Here is an 18,775-nt window from a genome sequence, read left to right as displayed (position 1 = left end):
AGTAGGTGCTGTGGCCAGGGACAGGCATGGTTGTAACTCGCAGCAAAATCTCCCTAAAAAAATCAGTGTCGGCCCAGACTGAGGTAGAACAGAAGCAGGTAGCTCTCCAGGTATCTGGCTGTAGAGAATGCTGGAGCCTGGCTCTTGAGAAGCAGGGTTGTGGGGGCAACTCTTGTATAAGGTGTGAGCAGGTTGACTATCTGCTTAATCTGGTGGCCAGACTGAAGGATGAGGTTGCTAGCCTTAGAAATGTAAGGGAATGTAGGAAAGAGATGAACCAGAGGAGGAAGGAGATGGACCAAAGGAGGAAAGAGATGAACCAGAGGAGGAAAGAGTTGAATCAGAGTAAGCAGGCTCTGCAGGCTCCCCCAGCAGAGGCTGGTTATCCAAAAAGCAGAGGGGAATGGACACAGGCTCCTCTCAAAAGTGCATGTACACTAATGCATGAAGCATGGGCAACAAACAAGAGGAGTTGGAAGCCTTATTGCAGCAGGAAAGTTATGATGTAGTTGCCATCATAGAGACGTGGTGGGACGACTCACATGACTGGAGCGCTGCAATTGACGGCTACAGGCTCTTCAGGAGAGACAGGCGAGGAAGAAGGATTGGAGGGGTGGCTCTGTACATCAGGAAGGCACTAGATGCCATTGAGACGGAGATTAGGGATGATCAGGTTGAATGCTTGTGGGTAAGAATTAGAGGGAAGACCAGCAGGGCAGACATCCTGGTTGGAGTCTGTTATAGACCACCCAACCAGGAGGAAGATGTTGACGAAGATTCTATAGGCAACTTAGGGCTGTCTCAAGATCTCCGGACCTTGTTCTCATGGGCGACTTCAACCTGCCTGACATCTGCTGGGATCTCAACACAGCAGAGAGGAGACAGTCTAGGAGGTTCTTAGAATGCATAGAGGACAGCTTCTTATCCCAGGTGCTGCGTGAGCCTACCAGGGGCAAGGTTATGCTTGACCTCCTCTTCACCAACAGGGAAGGGCTGGTGGGTGATGTGGTGGTTGGAGGGTGTTTGGGGTCCAGTGACCACAAGATAATTGAGTTCTCAGTTTTTGGTCAAGCTAAGAGGGGTAGCAAGAAGACCTCCACTCTGGACTTCCGGAGGGCAGACTTCAGGTTACTCAAGGAACTAACTCAGAAGGTTCCTTGGGATAAAGCCCTTAATAATAAAGGGGTCCAGGAGAGCTGGACCTACTTCAAGGAAGAACTGTTGAAGGTGCAGGAACAGGCTGCGCCAATGTGCCAGAAGATCAGCCGCCAGGGCAGATGGCCAGCCTGGATGGGCAATGAACTTCTAAAAGAACTAAGAGAAAAAAAGAGGGTGTATCACCTTTGGAAGAGAGGGGAGGCAACCCACGGAATGTTTAAGGATGTTTCTAGGTCTTGGAGGAAGAGAATTAGGGAGGAAAAAGCACATTTGGAGCTTAAACTGGCCTCTGCTGTGAAGGACAACAAAAAGTCCTATAAATATATTAGTAGCAAGAGGAAGGGCAAGGACAACCTCCACTCCTTGGTGGACATGGAGGGAAATGTTGTATCAAGGGATGAGGAAAAGGCAGAGATACTTAACACCTTCTTTGCCTCAATTTTTACTAGAAGGACAGAACGTCTCCCTGACAGCTGGCCTGCAGAGCTGGCAGAAGAAGCCAGGGAGCAGCATAGTTTACCTCTGTTCCAGGAGCAGGTAGTTCTCCTCAGCTGTTTGGATCCCCACAAGTCCATGTGACCAGATGGGATCCATCCTAGGGTGCTGAGAGAGCTGCCAGATGATCTGGCCAAGCCACTATCCATCATTTTTCAGAAGTCCTGGCTCACTGGAGAGGTCCCAGAGGACTGGAAGCTGGCCAACGTTGTGCCCATCCACAAGAAGGGCCGGTAAGATGAGCCAGGGCCTGTAGCCTGACCTCAGTGCCAGGCAAGATCATGGAACAGGTCATCTTGAGTGCAATCACACAGCACTTAGACGATGGCCAAGGGATCAGGCCTAGCCAGCATGGATTTAGGAAGGGCAGGTCCTGCCTGACCAACCTGATCTCCTTCTATGATCAGGTGACCCACCTGGTGGACGTGGGAAGGCCTGTGGATGTAGTCTACCTGGACTTCAGCAAGTCCTTTGACACCGTCCCCCATAGCAAACTCCTGGCTAAGCTATCAGCCCATGGCTTGGACAGGAGCACACTGTGATGGGTCAGGAACTGGCTGGATGGCCGAGCCCAGAGAGTGGTGGTGAATGATGCCACATCCAGCTGGTGGCCAGTCAGTAGTGGAGTCCCCCAGGGGAGGTTCAGGTTGGATGTTAGGAAGAAGTTCTACACAGAAAGAGTGATTGCCCATTGGAATGGGCTGCCCAGGGAGGTGGTGGAGTTGCCGTCATTGGAGGTGTTCAGGAGGAGACTTGATGGGATGCTTGGTGCCGTGGGTTAGCTGTTTGGGTGGGTTGGATTGGTTGATGGGTTGGATGCGATGATCTTGAAGGTCTCTTCCAATCTGGTTTGGTTTATTCTAAATAAAGGTTTATTCTAAATTCTAAATATATATATAAAATATGCAACGGCAAAAATGGACACCAAAGCAAGAGCAGCAATACACCAGAATCCAAACCTGTTCTCTGTAAGACCAACTTGTTGCCTATTGAATGTACACTTAATTAATTCTGCCAGGATAACAAGAAGGAAAATTTAAAAATCTTGATGATTTGATAAAAGCCACAACAAAGCAACCATATTGCCAGGCTTTACAATGACTGCTCTACTTGTAACAAGGCCACTAACTATGTAGGCCCTTCCAAATATCTAACTACATAGAAATACATCAGGAAGGCTCATGACATGACTGAATGGTCTAACATAGAAGTTTTACATTAGTGTAATACACTGACCTATGGCTAACTGGAAGAGGGGAGAAAAAGAAAGGGAAAAAAGGACAGAAAAATCATAACCAAACCAGAAAGAAAACCAAAAAAGTACCCTCTGAAAAAACCAAAACTCAAACAACTTCATTTAAATCAGTTTGTGATGGGTTATGCCCATCCTGAAAGCAGGAGGGGGAGGATCTGTGAGAGCCTTGCTCTCCCTGGAGGGCGTTTTCCCCCTGGGGATCTGAGTCAGTCTGTTCCACTCCACCTCCCTGTCCAGCAAGCCTATACAAAGGAGGACACTGCAGCCATTGCTCTCTTTTTACTTCTGCCTTGCAGGAACGAAAGAGAGTTGCTGCTGGCTTCCTGCTTCTCTGCCACGTGGTCAGGCCTGGTCCTCTCCCTGCTACATCCAAGCCTCTTCAAAGGACTGGTTTTGTATTCATATTTTCCCCATCCATCCTTGTTCCTTACCCTTGTGAACCCTTCCTGTTATTTATATATATATATATGTATATACAGTTTAAAGATATAAATATATACATATATTGTTTAAAGAAATTTTTTTCCTACTTCCAAACCAACTCCAAAATTATTTCTCAGTGGACTTGCCCCCTTCCCTTTGTTTTTTCCTCTCTATTGGGAAATGGGGAGAACGGGGGAGGGATTCTCAGTCTTGCCCTCCATCTGAGCTCTTAAATCCCAGTTAAGGCTCAAAGCACCACACTTTTGCATAAGCAATGGTGCACACTAACAGATTTCCACTGAAAATATGAAAAATAAACCTCTTGCACCAAATTATTTTTGTAAAAATAAAACAGGTTGTGAAAATGTTAATTTCTTATCTCACATTCTGCACCAAGCAGACCACAGATACTACATGTACTGTAATATATAACTAACAGATTCCTTCATTCCATAGGATGGAAATAACTTATTTTTTTTTTAAAGAAGGGAAATCTAACTTGAAGAAATAATGTATTTTGCTATTTAAACAACCCTCAGCCATGACAAGAGTCTCAATGTCCTTCTTAAATTGAGGAGCCCAGAACTGGACACAGGACTCAAGGTGTGGCCTAACCAGTGCTGAGTACAGGGGCACAAAGACCTCCCTGCTCCTGCGGGCCATTGGCCCTCTTGGTCACCTGGGCACACTGCTGACTCATGTTCAGCTGGCTGTCAACCAGTACCCCCACGTCCCTTTCTGCCTGGCTGCTCTCCAATTACTCTGTCCCGAGCCTGTAGCATGGGGTTGTTGTGACCAAAGTGCAGAACCCAGCACTTCAACTTGTTAAATGTCATCATGTTGGACTCTGCCCATCTGACCAGCCTGTCAAGTTTCCTCTGCAGAGCCCTTCTACCCTCTAACAGATCAACACCTACCCCCAGCTTGGTGTGATCTGCAAACTTTCTAATGGTGGACTCAACCCCTCATCCAGATCATCAAAAAAGATATTGAACAGGATAGGACCCAGCACTGATCCCTGGGGGACACCACTAGTAATTGGCTGCCAGCTGGATGGGGCACCATTCACCACCACTCTCTGGGTTCAGTCCTCCAGCCAGTTCCTAACCCAGCAGAGAGTGCACCTGTCCAAGCCACGGGCTGACAGCTTGGCCAGGAGTTTGCTATGGAGTTTCCTTTCTGAATGTAGTGCGTTGAAATTATCCCCCAACTAATTTGAGAGAATTACCCCTCAAAATAAAACTGCCAGACTTAGCTCAGTTTGGGATGGAAGTAAATGAAGTAAAATACAATCTAGAAATATGAAATGCTATTAAAAATGTACAAAATATACTCTCTATATATACACACTTTTTTTTATATATATATATAGAGAGAGATACAATTTATAAACAAAACAGAAACTCCTCATAACCCCCATGAACAGATCCAGAGGACCCATTCACCTCTTCCCCTCTTCCCTCCCTGTTACTTCACACTGTTGTCAAAACAGAGGCACCCTGGCAAGGCCGAAGGAGAGAGAGAGTCAAGTTGCAAGCAGAAGCAACAGGAGAAGAAAAGAGAGAAAGAAATGTTTATCCCTTGGCTCCATATACACATTTTCAATCCAAGGAATTATATAGACCTTGTTATTTTTCTTTTTGTATCCAATGGCAATTTATTTTACTTTCAATCTTTGCAGTCAGGGACTAGGCTGAAGTTCCCCCTTCAAACTGCAACTTGGTTCAGGACAACCATATAAAATGCTAAGCAGCTAAAACTTCAAAATCATTGCATTTCTTTCAGTTGGAAAAACTGATAATGGGCTTTGAGCCTTAACTAGTCAATGTTAAAGTACAATGCAAGAAAACTAGACCTGGGAAATGGGTACCTCAACCTTTATTTTGATGCTGCTTTTTTCCTGCTATTACCTTCAAAATACAAAATTTAACATCACAACAATCTCTTCCAACTCTCTCTGGCTTTCATATCTCAGCCAAAATACATTTCAGTGTATCTTCAACACATAATGAAAATGAAGGATAATCAAGATAATTACCTGAAAAGCAATCTTTCACATGGGTTTATATAGAGAGATGACAAAACTAAAGACTTCATTTGTCACTTTTGAAACAGAACTCTGCTTGCCTGACCCTAAAACTTTTAAATTTGCTGTCTCAAAAGTACTTCTGTCCTAAGCAAATTGATGTGGTTATGAAAAAAGCTCAGCCACAAACAAATTCAGTTCATTTTTTCAATGCAATAGCAAGGTATTAAATGACATTTGCATTTCATTCAATCATCTTCACTCTGTTTAGAGACCTTCCAAATAACTGGCAAAACCCTGTGAATTTTTCCTCATTAAATTTGGCATTTAAACATGACTTTCAAAAGAATGCTACAAAAACATACAAGCTATCCTTTTGTTTGTTTGTTTGTTTTTCCTGGGAATGCATCATATAACAATTAACTGTATATATACCCTTGCTGATGAAGGGCAGAACACTTCTTATATCCATAACTGACCACAATATTTACAAGAATGACCATTAGCTAAAAAGATGAAAGCTCAATGAAATAGAAGAGAATTAACCAGGTTGGAAGAGACCCTTGAGATCATCAAGTCCAACCTATCATCCAACTCCATCTAATCAACTGAACCATTGCACCAAGCACCCCATCCAGTCTCTTCCTAAACACTTCCAGGGATGACAACTCCACCATCTCCCTGGGCAGACCATTCCAATGGCCAATCTCTCTTTCTATGAAGAACTTCCTCTTAACATCCAGCCTAAACCTCCCCTGCGGCAGCTTAAGACTGTGTCTTCTTGTTCTGGTGCTGGTTGCCTGGGACAAGAGACCAACCCCCACCTGGCTACAACCTTCCTTCAGGTAGTTGCACACAGCAATAAGGTCTGCCCTGAGCCTCCTCTTCTCCAGGCTAAGCAAGCCCAGCTCCCTCAGCCTCTCCTCATAGGGCTTGTGCTCCAAACCTCTCCCCAGCTTTGTTGCCCTTCTCTGGATACATTCCAGAAAAACTGCATGATGGTTGACATGGCAAATAAAACTACTGATATGGTGAGTTTGAAGTATGCAATGTGCAAGATTCACAAACAAAACATCTGGTCTTTTGGTATAAAAATGATTGCATGTTGCACTAGACAACAGATCTATTACCAAAAACAACCCAAACCAGCAACAAAAACAACCATAAAAACCTCCTCACATTTCATGTAGTACTTAGAAGCATTACTCATACAAGTCTTTGTTGCATGATCCATTAACCAAAGTCTGCAAAAGTATTCTGCATTAACTTTATTTTTAAATAACTCAAAAAAAACCCCAAACAGTAGTACACAGCAATAAATCATTTTGCATTCTAGAAACCTGTATCATTCTAAAAAGCCATGATTTTTAAATTCCTGTCTAAATTCTCAACAAAAATATCATCTTCTAGCAGCAATCAAAACAGCCTATGAAAGTATCATGAAAATTATCTTTATACTGAATTAGGTACTTCTAATGGGATTGGCATTTAGTACTTAGCTTTGTCACAGATACAGACATTTGAATACAGAGATTTACCCTTAAAAATCACCTAAATAGGAAAGGGGGGGTGGGGGGCTGGGGTGGGGGGAAGAATCTAAAGATACATACGACCACTCAGACTCCAACTGATCTTTGTAGACTTTCAGCACACGAACAGCCACGGTCAAGTTCCCAGGATCCAGTAATTCTCTCACTTTCTCTGAATTAAGGCAGGTGAACAGGACCATACAACAATAGGCAATAACCTTCTCATCACTGTATGTTAAGCATGTCCTTCAAGAAAAAACAAAGTGTTAAGAGAGTAAGTTAAAACTGGTTCCAGAAAAGCAGACTAGTGGCTAATTCACCTCATTGAATTGTTCATCTTTGCTTGCTTTCAAGAGAATCATGAGCTTGTCACCAAGGGAGACAGATATGACTTGAAATGAAAACCATCCAGTTCCTAGATGAATGTCAAACTTAGCAGGCAATTTATGAAACTAATGCTAAACTGGAGCTAAATGGAGGTCTAGAAGTTGGGTGAAACCATAATAATAACCTTCTTCTATTATCACAAGGTCTTTCTAGGGGACTTTTCAGGAGTTTTTTTTAAGGCCTTTTTAGAGGACACAGTCTCAAGCTGTGACAGGGGAAGCTTAAGCTGGAGGTAAGGAGAAAGTTCTTCACAGAAAGAGTTGTTAGCTGTTGGAACGGTCTGCCCAGGGAAATGGTGGAATCACCATCCCTTGAGGTGTTTAAGACAGGATTGGATGTGGCACTTGGTGCCATGGTTTAGTAGTCATGAGGTCTTGGGTGACAGGTTGGACTTGATGATCTTTGAGGTCTCTTCCAACCTTATTGATTCTATGATTCTACATCTAGCGCTCTCAAGAAGACTCCAAAACCACACCTGGAATGATTATCAAGTTGACAGAATGTGTCTTTGTTATGAAGTTCATTATGAAATCACACCAACGATACTGTTTGTGCAATACTTCCTTACACAGGGGGCATCAAACCTCCAGGAAGATATGCTGGTGAGGTTAGGAGGGGGACAAAAGGACTGGGAAGTCACAAAGATTAAGTCACTTTTGTAGATTCCATTCAATCCACAAATTCTGACAGGTCTGCACAGCAGCAAAGAGAATAGAGAGAGAGAGACATGTTCTTCAAAATGAGTATAACTACTTGAAAACACTTCAGAAATAAAGCTTATGTTCCAAGATGAGAATTTGAAATAAAGTTTTCTTCCAGTTTCTATTAAATTAAATAAATTTTCAGTTAGTTTAGAACAAGCAGGTTTTTAAAGGTCCTGACCCCTGCAGCTGACTGACAAAGAAAACAAACACATCTACAGGATATGGTCTCCAGTGTCCTGTTCTCATCAAAGGCACAACTACAACATATAAAAGATTTGAACACAACCACAGAAGAAAAACTCTCATCCATTCTTACAAGAAGAGATCTGGGAAAGCACACTTCCAAATGCTTTTCTGAGAATCTCCATTTCCTGCTGCAACGTTTCCAAGAAACTGGAGACTGCAACGAAGAGCTGGGGGGGAAAAAAACACAACAGAAAATATATTAACAAGAATTCAAAGAAACACTAACAAACTTCAACACTGCAGGTATAGACTACAGAATCTGTCCTGACTAAGTATACTGGACATTGATATCTGCATTTTCTCTTCTGACACAATTAATTTCATAAAGTGCCAAATGCCCAAAACAAATCAATTTTTTCCCCTCAGACTTAAATTATATTAAATATTGTACACTAGCAATTAGAAGAACTCTCAAGATTTAAGACTGGTTGAAAGCAATGAAATCTTGGAGCTACAGTCAGCACAAATTGAAGTCAACCCATGTTGAACTGGTGATCGCCACATGGCAGTTGCCATTTTGCCTCTTCTGGATCTGCAGTGGCTTTCTCCTCTGTATGAACACAAATAGGCCACCTGTCATCATGGGAACTTTGCAAGAACAGCTCTGCCTGAGAGCTCCCCAGTCACCCTCCCTAAGCTGGCCAGAGACTGCTTGAAAATGTTGTCGCAGCAGGTAGAGCCAAAGCAAGAGAACTGAATCTGTTCCCTCACTACTCACATTAAATTCTGTTTAGCTGGGCAAATCACAATGTAAGATGATGATGTGCTTAATATTACTTTCTGATTTCCATTCCAGAACAATTAAAGCCAGTACTCCAAGGCTGAGGGAGCTGGGATTGTTCAGCCTGGAGAAGAGGAGGCTCAGGGGAGACCTTATTGCTGTCTACAACTACCTAAAGGGTGGTTGTAGCCAGGATGGGGGTGGTCTCCCAGGCAACCAGCACCAGAACGAGAGGTCACAGTCTCAAGCTGCATCAGGGGAAGTTCAGGCTCGAGGTGAGGAGAAAGTTCTTCACTGAGAGAGTAATTCGTCATTGGAATTGGGCGCCCGGGGAGGTGGTAGAGTCACCGTCCCTGAAGGAGTTCCAGAGGGGATTGGACGTGGCACTTGGTGCCATGGCCTAGTCATGAGGTCTGTGGTGACAGGTTGGACTCGATGATCTTTGAGGTCTCTTCCAACCTTAGTGATACTGTGTATGTACTGTGTACTGAGAGGCTGAGGGAGCTGGGGTTGTTTAGCCTGGAGAAGAGGAGGTTCAGGGGAGACCTTACTGCTGTCTACAACTACCTGAAGGGGGGAGGGGGAGAGGGAGGGAATAGAATAAACCAGGTTGGAAGAGACCTTTGAGATCATCGAGTCCAACCTATCATCCAACACTATCTAATCAACTAAACCATGGCACCAAGCACCCCATCAAGTCTCTTCCTAAACACCTCTAGTGATGGTGATTCCACCACCTCCCTGGGCAGCCCATTCCAATGGCCAATCACTCTTTCTATAAAGAACTTCTTCCTAACATCCAGCTTAAACTGGACTGGAACATCTTTCCTATGAAGAAAGGCTGAGATAGTTAGGGCTGTTCAGCCTTGAGAGGATTCTCAAGAGACAACATTGTGGACTTCAATATATTAATGGGGCTTAAGAAAATGATGAAGAGAGACAATTTACCAGGGCCTGTGATGACAGAACAAGGGGCAACAGTTTTAAACTGCAATAGGGTAGGTTTAGATACAAGGAAGACATTTTTTATGATGAGGGTGCTGAGATACTGCACTAGGTTGCTCAAAGAAGTAGTAGATGCCCCATCATTAGAAGTGTTCAAGGTCAGGTTGGATGGGGTTTTGTGCAGCTTGATGTAGTGGAAGATGTCCCTGCTCATGGCAGGCAAGTTGGACCAGGTGATCTTTAAAGGCCCCTTCCAACTCAGACCACAGGTGGGCTTGTAATATGCAAATGTCTCATATACAGTGCTTCTCTCCAAAGCTGATTCCAGACAAAATGCACAAACTCAGCACCAAGCTACCACGTGACAGTGAATTTTGGTATGAGCATTGGACGTCTATACTTTTGGTATTCACGCTTTAACAAAGAAACCACCAAAACGTCCGACTGGAGTTGTGAATTCACAGCAAGGTATGCATGTGTAAAGTATTGCAAATGCTGCAATAAAAGTGCAGTGTTTGCATTCCAAACTGTGGAAACCTTTTAGCATTCAGTTTCTATGTTTCACTTTTTTTGCTCTACCTCTACAGGGTTTGACTGCCGCAACATAGCGTGCTCAGGTATGCTCAGTAACCATTTGATATGGATACTGCTTTTCCCCTCTCCAGCAATTTCATCATTCTTATGTAGAAAGACATTTGGTTGCACCAGAGGTGGCTGGGCAATCAGCTAAAAAGGGACTTACGTCTCAAACAGTGTTTTGGGAGGTTTCCTATTTTGCACCAGAGTGCTGCTGAAAGATGCCTTGTGGCAGAGCAGCTACCTAAGACAGGTCTTGCAGTTTTAGTAGTGCCTATTGAGCAGGAGTAAGGGTGCTGGGTCATTGACCTTGAGGAGGGCTTTGTTTGATGTGACCCCCAGAATAGCATTCTTGGCACATCGAGCTTGTGACAAATCAGACTGTGCCTACAATCACCTGACAACAAGCCAACCATGCCTATGCACTGGTTAGGCCACACCTTGAATACCATGTCCAGTTCTGGGCACCTCAGTTTAGGAAAGATGTTGACTTGCTGGAATGTGTCCAGAGAAGAGCAACAAAGCTGGGGAGGGGTTTGGAGCACAAGCCCTATGAGGAGAAGCTGAGGGAACTGGGGTTACTTAGCCTGCAGAAGAGGAGGCTCAGAGGAGATTTTATTGCTCTTGACAACTACCTGAAGGGAGGTTGTAGCCAGCTGGGACATGGTCTCTTCTCCCAGGCAACCAGGACCAGAACAAGAGGACACAGTCTCAAGCTGTGCCAAGTGAAGTTTAGGTTGGATGTTAGGAAGAAGTTCTTCATAGCGAGATTGGCCATTGAAATGGGCTGCCCAGGAAGGTGGTGGAGTCACCATCCCTGGAGGTGTTTAGGAAGAGACTTGATAGGGTGCTTGGTGCCATGGTTTAGTTGATTAGATAGTGTTGGATGATACATTGGACTCTGGGATCAAAAAGGTCTTCTCCAACCTGGTTAATTCTATTCTATTCAATTTTAGCAGTGACCTTGGTGTCCATAGGAGCAAGAATAAGCAAGAACCCCTTTGTATCACTCCTAGAAGCAGACACTGCCTGCAAAAATAGGCCAGTAAGTCCAGAAAGTGCAGTCACTTAGAAGAGACTGAGCTGAAAAGTAAAATTGAACAGAATCAGTTCTGTTCTAGCTTACACTGGGACATTATCTCTTCCATAGGACTGAGTTATTTACCATCATTAGTCCAGCCCTTAGCTGCTGCTTACTCCAAGCACTGACTTTCATCAGTAATTCTGTAGCTAATGGCACTGCTGAACCTTAATTTTAAAAAAAGTGTTCTGCTGTGTGTGGTCAACAATACTATTTTTAATCTGATGGTCAACCACTGTGAAATTATATGTACTAAGATGTAACTTCTGATACACAGATCGACTGCAGTGCTTGAGAATTTCTTCCCCCGCTGAGATTTCAATGGTTTCCATAAAGCAGGATGTTCTTCAGTAAATGTAAACACTCAGATTACACGTTGCTTTCACAATCAGCCTGCAATGGGTTACTGAGAACTTTCTTGGTTCTACAAAAACAACCTCTTTAAACAACAGGGTGAATTGTACAAGAGGAAACACTCTTTTCCTAATGACTTTTGGTACTTAAATGTCTGCCTATATGTAAGCTGATCTTTCAGAGTCCTTCAGTGCCACCCATACACAAGGTGAAGTAGCTGATACTTCATAGCCCAGCATGAGGATGGCTTAAATGCCATTCATCAGTTTCATACCTTCAAGATTACATTTCCATTTGTTCCCTTCAGTCTCTTATAATCACACACTAACTGAACTGAGCTCCAGCATAAACTTTTACTTTAACAACTACAGAATCACAGAATCACCAAGGATGGAAGAGACTCCAAAGATCATCAAGTCCAACCTGCCACCACAGACCTCATGACTAAACCATGGCACCAAGTGCCACATCCAATCCCCTCTTCAACACCTCCAAGGATGGTGACTCCACCACCTCCCTGGGCAGCACTCAAGAGTCTCAATGTCCTTCTTCAACTGAGGGACCCAGAACTGGACACAGGACTCAAGGTGTGGCCTAACCAATGCAGAGTACAGGGGCACAATGACTTCCCTGATCCTGCTAGCCACACTCTTCTTGATGCAGGCCAGGATGCCATTGGCCTTCTTGGCCATCTGGGCACACTGCTGGCTCATGTTCAGCCAGCTGTCAATCAGCACCCCCAGGTCCCTTTATGTTTGGCAGCTCTGCAGTACAACCTGTATGGTCTGGAGGACACACCTGAACCTTTCACAGGTCTGGCACTGTGTCATGCAGCTCAGAAACGTAACTTCACAGTTGTTTTGGTAGAGTCAGCTGGAGGTTTAGTTTAACACTTGAATCCTCGAATTTATTAGGACAAAGATTTTAGGCATTATGATTTAAAACTATAATATCTGTTTCCTTCTGCTCCATATGATTATGTGATAATATTTCCACAAACCATTTCAGTACTAAAGTCAGAAGAGTTTATTGATGGTAAGCCCTTATCAACAAGATTAACTGCCATTTCTCTCCCCTCTCCCCCCCCCAGGTATCTTTCCTAATTAGATTTCTGCACTCAGCCATTACATTATCACACCACATATTTTGTTGTGGTGCATACTATCAAAATGTTTAGATTCATACACATTTTTACATCTTCCTTAGAAACCATGAGTTCTTTTTCAGTGAATAATCAGAATTACTCCTACCACAATTTCTCTAGTCAACGACAGGAGCCAGTGAACTTGCTCACCTATCACTTTGAAAAACCTTCACCTCAGCTGCAGAGGCTTGCAACAATGAGAAGAGATTCCCATTCTTTTTACTTGGAGCAGACAGTAAGAAGATAGTTGTAAGCACAATCCTCTTCCTTTACACAAATTACTTAGAAATATAAAATAAATCAAATCAAAGCATGTATGAAGCTGTGCAACATCCCTCGTCAGACAAGAAACACAAGGCCAGCAAAACTGCTACCTTTAATGTTTTGCTAACCATTCATTATGCATGACAGGTAGAGCTGGTGTATCCTCTTTACACTGGGGGCACGGACAGAGGCTTACAAATACTTGCACCAAATCAGTTTTCTGACAGCCTGGACACCTTTCAAATGATCCTGCGAGCTTCTAAGTAAGCTTGTGAGCTTTGCAAATCTAAACTGTGGACTGCAAGCCATTACACAGACCACCTTTGACTGTTTGTAAACAATGGCAGAATGTTTTGTGATACATTGCCATCCCTGGATGGCAATAAAACCTGCAACTCAGCATAAGGTGTAGACCTCTATTACTATAAAGTGCTACTTTCCACCACTATCATCCGGCCATTGACTTGTTTCCTTGTGGCTGCAAGTTAAAGCAACTTCCAGTCATAAAAAGAGTTATTTGCCTCTTCACCACCATGAATCATACAGCAAATACTGATGATGTATTTTCCTTGGAAAACAGTCTGTCTAGACTACTCAAATTGAATGTACAATACCTATATGGGCTCTGTCATTTGCAGCTATTAAAACAGTGCTTAGCGTTTTATTCCTGTAAATAAAATTAACATCTTGCTACCGATTTTATTTCTGCCTTCACACTGCACTTGCAGCAGTGCAGGCTAGTAACCCATATTTACCATTTGTGGAAGACTGGGACTGTTGTTTTTAATAACTTTCTGTTCCCACTTCTCATCTCTACCTCTGGAAGAAAGTAGCACACAATTATTTTTATCTTTCCCTTCAGAAATGCCAATTCTAATATTAACAGAATATTAAGGGCACTGACTAGACAACCATTTTGTTCTTGGAGGATAAAACTCAACACTTTGTTCTCACAAAAAAAAAAAAAATAATTTGACTTGAAGGTAAAAAAAATACATCAAGAAAAAGAAAATCCCCTACCATGCTACCATACTCAGCCCCACAGTTTAGGAAATATGTTGAGTTGCTGGAACGTGTCCAGAGAAGGGCAACAAAGCTGGGGAGGAGTTTGGAGCACAAGTCCTATGAGGAGAGACTGAGGGAGCTGGGGTTGTTTAGCCTGGAGAAGAGGAGGCTCAGGGGAGACCTTCCTGCTCTCTACAACTACCTGAAGGGAGGTTGTAGCCAGGTGGGGGTTGGTCTGTTCTCCCAGGCAACCAGCACCAGAACAAGAGGACACAGTCTCAAACTGCACCAGGGGAGGTTTAGGCTGGGTGTTAGGAGGAAGTTCTTCACAGAAAGAGTGATTGGCCATTAGAATGTGCTGCCCAGGGAGGTGGTGGAGTCACCATCCCTGGAGGTGTTTAGGAAGAGACTGGATGGGGTGCTTGGTGCCATGGTTTAGTTGATTAGATGGTGTTGGATGATAGGTTGAACTTAATGATCTCAAAGGTCTTTTCCAACCTGGTTAATTCTATTCTATTCTTGTTCAGTATTTTTTCATGTTTTTGTTTCACTCTCTTAAAAATTTGCATTCTCCTTTCACTGCTTTTTTATAATTCTTTAATCACATTTTAGTGAATGATTTAATTTCCAAATTATTACTGGTGTTTCTTGTATAAAAAAAATAAAATTTAAAATGTGCCTGGGAAGTGGGATGGAGCAGTAAGTTTTTACTAGGCAGATGTGGAGTCACAATCACTGGAAATGTTTATGAAAAGACTGGATGAGGCACTTAGTGCCATGCTTTACTTGATTAGATGGGGTTGGGTGATGGGTTGGACTTGATGACCTCAAAGGTCTTTTCCAGCCTGGTTAATTCTATTCTATTAAAAATATGGAGTTACAAGTCAATGAGAAAGGAGCTGGAAGAAACCATCAGACTACTCATCAAATTAGCCTTTGATGCAAATGAAGTTCCAATGAGCTCTTGTAGTAGTAGATTAAAATACATAACTCAATAAATTATTCCTGTGTTTACTAGGAAAAGAGTCAGTGTGATAGCTTAATACCCGAGATCAGCTTCATACTGGATCAAATTCATTCGGCACTAGCAATGCTAATTAAATACCATAACGAAACCATTTTGTCTTCTGTTTTGCTTGTATTGTTTTATTTTTAGAAAGTAAACATAAGTGTGTCCAGAGAAGGACAAGGAGGCTGGGTAGAGGCCTTGAGCACAAGCCCTACGAGGAGAGGCTGAGGGAGCTGGGTTTGTTTAGCCTGGAGAAGAGGAGGCTCAGGGGAGACCTTACTGCTGTCTACAACTACCTGAAGGGTGGTTGTAGCCAGGAGGGGGTTGGTGGTTGTAATGGGTTGGGGCAGGCCCCCCTCCCCACCACACGCAGAAATAACGACTCAGACAAACAGATTGCAAAAGTGATGGAAAGTTTAAATAGAACAGTGAGTGCGTGCAGAGAGCTAGAAATACAGTGACAAGAGAAAAGAACCCAAAACAGACCCAGAGAAATCCCATCCCTACCTGAGGGTACACCCGAGACCCCCAGGGCTCCTTCTTCCCCCTCCCATTGCTAGGCTAGTCTCAGCTGGCCAGATCTGAGACTGCCCATCCCCCCGTGGCCTTGGGCCTAGCAAGGCCCAAAGCCAGAAGACATCTCCCCCATGTTACCGGCTGACGGAGGAGGAAGAAAAGAGGAAGTGCCAGACCCCGCCGTGAAACTTATAGTGGTGCAAGGGATCATGGTAGAAAATAACCTAATTTCCTGTGTCCACCCACTGGGCTGGACTTCTGGACACAGGAAACACCCCCTGTAGCAGAGGGCACCCAGCGCAAACTACAACAGTGGTTTCCCAGGCAACCAGCACCAGAAGAAGAGGACACAGTCTCAAGCTGTGCCAGGGGAAGTTTAGGCTGGAGGTGAGGAGAAAGTTCTTCACCAAGAGAGTTATTAGCCATTGGAATGGGCTGCCCAGGGAGGTGGTGGAGTCACCATCCCTGGAGGTGCTATGGTCTAGTCATGAGGTCTGTGGTGACAGGTTGGACTTGATGATCTTTGAGGTCTCTTCCAACCTTGGTGATTCTGTGATTCTGTGTTCATTTCTTTCATACATTACCTATTAAACTCTAAAAGCGTAATAAATAGGACTCCTGTTACATCCCCACAAGTAGCAAAAACACATGCCTGAGATCACTCTCCTCTGTGAAGTAAAACACATGTAAGTGCTTGCAGACTTGGGAACTGCATTTATATGTTTCCTGCATGCATTAGGATGTAATTATTTTCTTTCTTTCTTTTCTTGAATCAACCAAAAAGTCAAGCCTAAATCTATCAGACAGTGTCTCTTTAAAGACCCTGCTCTAGCAAATTCAGCAAATTTGAAGTACTGGGGAGTCTCAATCTGGACTCAAACCATGCCTGGAAACCAAGAAAAATAACAAAAAGGACTGGCCACCCACTATGTGTTATTCATGGTGTCTAACCATATGACACACTACTACATGATACACCTTGTACCGGTCTCAAGGGAAAAAAATGAGTATGTAAGATGCTAACCAATATTAGGAGCAAATTTCTCCAATTATTTGTGATGGCATACTACAGATGTCATTTAATTTAAGCCACAATTTCCACTCAGATGCTTGTATTTTCCCGAGAAAAACTGCATGGTCTTTTTCTGTCAATCTTTTGTTGGTTTTTTTTTTCCCCCTCCACTTGGACTATTTATATTCTGCATCTGGCTAATAAATGGAAGCTGTGTTATGACAATGATAATCAAAGAGTCAAGAGAATACCAGGGTGAACTTCTACATAATTGTAACTACTTGGATTTTTATTCAAACAGGCAAAAATTTACTGTAAGACAAGCAGATGTCTTTAGCCTGGATCTTCCTCCAGCTCCTTTCCATCCCCCCTTCCATCTTCACTTTCCTTGAAGGAAAACCTATAGAACTCTCAGGCATCTCTACAAGACAGTTTAGTTAAGGGCATTTCCTTTCAGTAAATGTGAAAACAGTTATGGTTCTTCTCTCTACATTACATTTGGGGTGCTCTGTCTTTTGGAAGATCCCTGCATGAATAGGTTGCTTTACCTCATTCTTCCCACCTTGACTTTATGGACCCTAATATCCCTTCTGGGAAAAGCAAAACCAGCGTAGATTTGTCACAACCTTTAAGAACAGAATTTTATCTTTACAACAAATGTATCCTTTTTACCTTCTCTTCCATCCCAGCCATAAGATATATAAATTATCCATCTCTATTGATGCCTGCCCTTTTCTAGACAAACTCCATCAAACATTCTGTGAGGTGAAGACTGGTTCCTCTTCCAGCCTTTCATGTAAAGGGAAGCTAGAAACAGTCACTGAACAGCTGCTGCAAGGTAGGATCATCAGAAATATAATGACCCTGCTCACACCAGTGCTGCCCTGTGTGGCTGCCAATTAAGCATACAATGTCAGGGTAAAGCAAAACCACCACAGCCTTTTCAGTAAAAGAAAAAAGGCAGGGAATGAATCTTCCATCCATAACAAAACAGTAATTGTATTTTCCCCCATGCCTTTACAGTCAACTAATGGTGATCATCTTAAATCTACAGATATTTCTACAAGTTTTGATTCACATACATTTATGTAGATTTGAAGCCTGCCTCATTATGAATCTTGTTGAGATTATTTGCTGGTAGGGAACAGCAAAGAGCAAGGAAGGAAGGAAGGAAGGAAAGAGCTTATAGAACACTGTATTTAAAAGTCCACAGAAATACAGGCATTACTGTTCATATAAAGCCTCAACCAAAGTAACCAGAAACCATTCCAATTAGACATCAGCAAACTATTTCCTTTGTGCTCCAAGTGGATATCAGTCCACATTACAAAACCACTATGCATGTGTCATAAATCAGCAACACATTGGCAGCCCGTACTAGAAAGCCGCCCAATTGCAAAAGAAAGCTAAAAAAGAGCAAACCAACTATACCCACTGCCTAAAAGTAGTATCTGCAAAAAGAAAAGGGAAACCAACAAGGTAGGCTACTGACCTACTCATTGTTTTAACCTAAGCATATTAACTCCGTTTAGCATCTCTCCCAGAAGGCACAAAATGATTTACACTGGCTCTGAGGCAGTCACCACCTGTCTCCCAGTATAGCAATCAACAATTTTTTTCCATGAGTACCATGGAAGGGACAGTTTTGATGACCATTGCAACTAATATTGAACTGTTTGTGGCAGAAAAACTTTCTGCTTCAAAGCCTGCTACCAATGTCATCCATGTCACCAGAATGTGACAGGCAAACTTCATTAGGCTGGATCTGGTCTGTAGCTCAAACTGTACCTGCTGCTGCAATAATACACTTTTACACTCACAGTCCACAGTAAATAAAGTAATTCAGCTCAGCACAGCTTAGATCAGTCAGTCACTAAAGAAGCAACAGGACTCAAGTGGAGAATCAAGCCCAAGCCAGGGAAAAA

General features: G+C 43.1%; 1 protein-coding gene across 2 annotated transcripts in view; it reads right to left on the bottom strand.

Moving 5' to 3' along the window:
* The window catches only part of ATXN10 (ataxin 10), a 140,929-nt gene that overhangs the window by 103,236 nt on the left and 18,918 nt on the right, over window positions 1-18,775 (bottom strand). For both annotated transcript variants that reach the window (XM_068164991.1, XM_068165001.1), the window contains exons 4-5: window positions 8,294-8,390; window positions 6,968-7,132 (exon numbers count right to left, since the gene is read on the bottom strand). In XM_068164991.1, coding sequence (XP_068021092.1) covers window positions 6,968-7,132; window positions 8,294-8,390 — 262 coding nt within the window. The remainder of the gene's footprint in view (window positions 1-6,967; window positions 7,133-8,293; window positions 8,391-18,775) is intronic.

Source organism: Melanerpes formicivorus, unplaced genomic scaffold (assembly GCF_026170545.1).
Source record: "Melanerpes formicivorus ecotype bairdi unplaced genomic scaffold, bMelFor1.0.p_v2 SCAF_3, whole genome shotgun sequence".
Taxonomy (NCBI): domain Eukaryota; kingdom Metazoa; phylum Chordata; class Aves; order Piciformes; family Picidae; genus Melanerpes; species Melanerpes formicivorus.
Note: the sequence above shows the minus strand (reverse complement) of the source record. Positions and strands in the feature narration are given on the sequence as shown.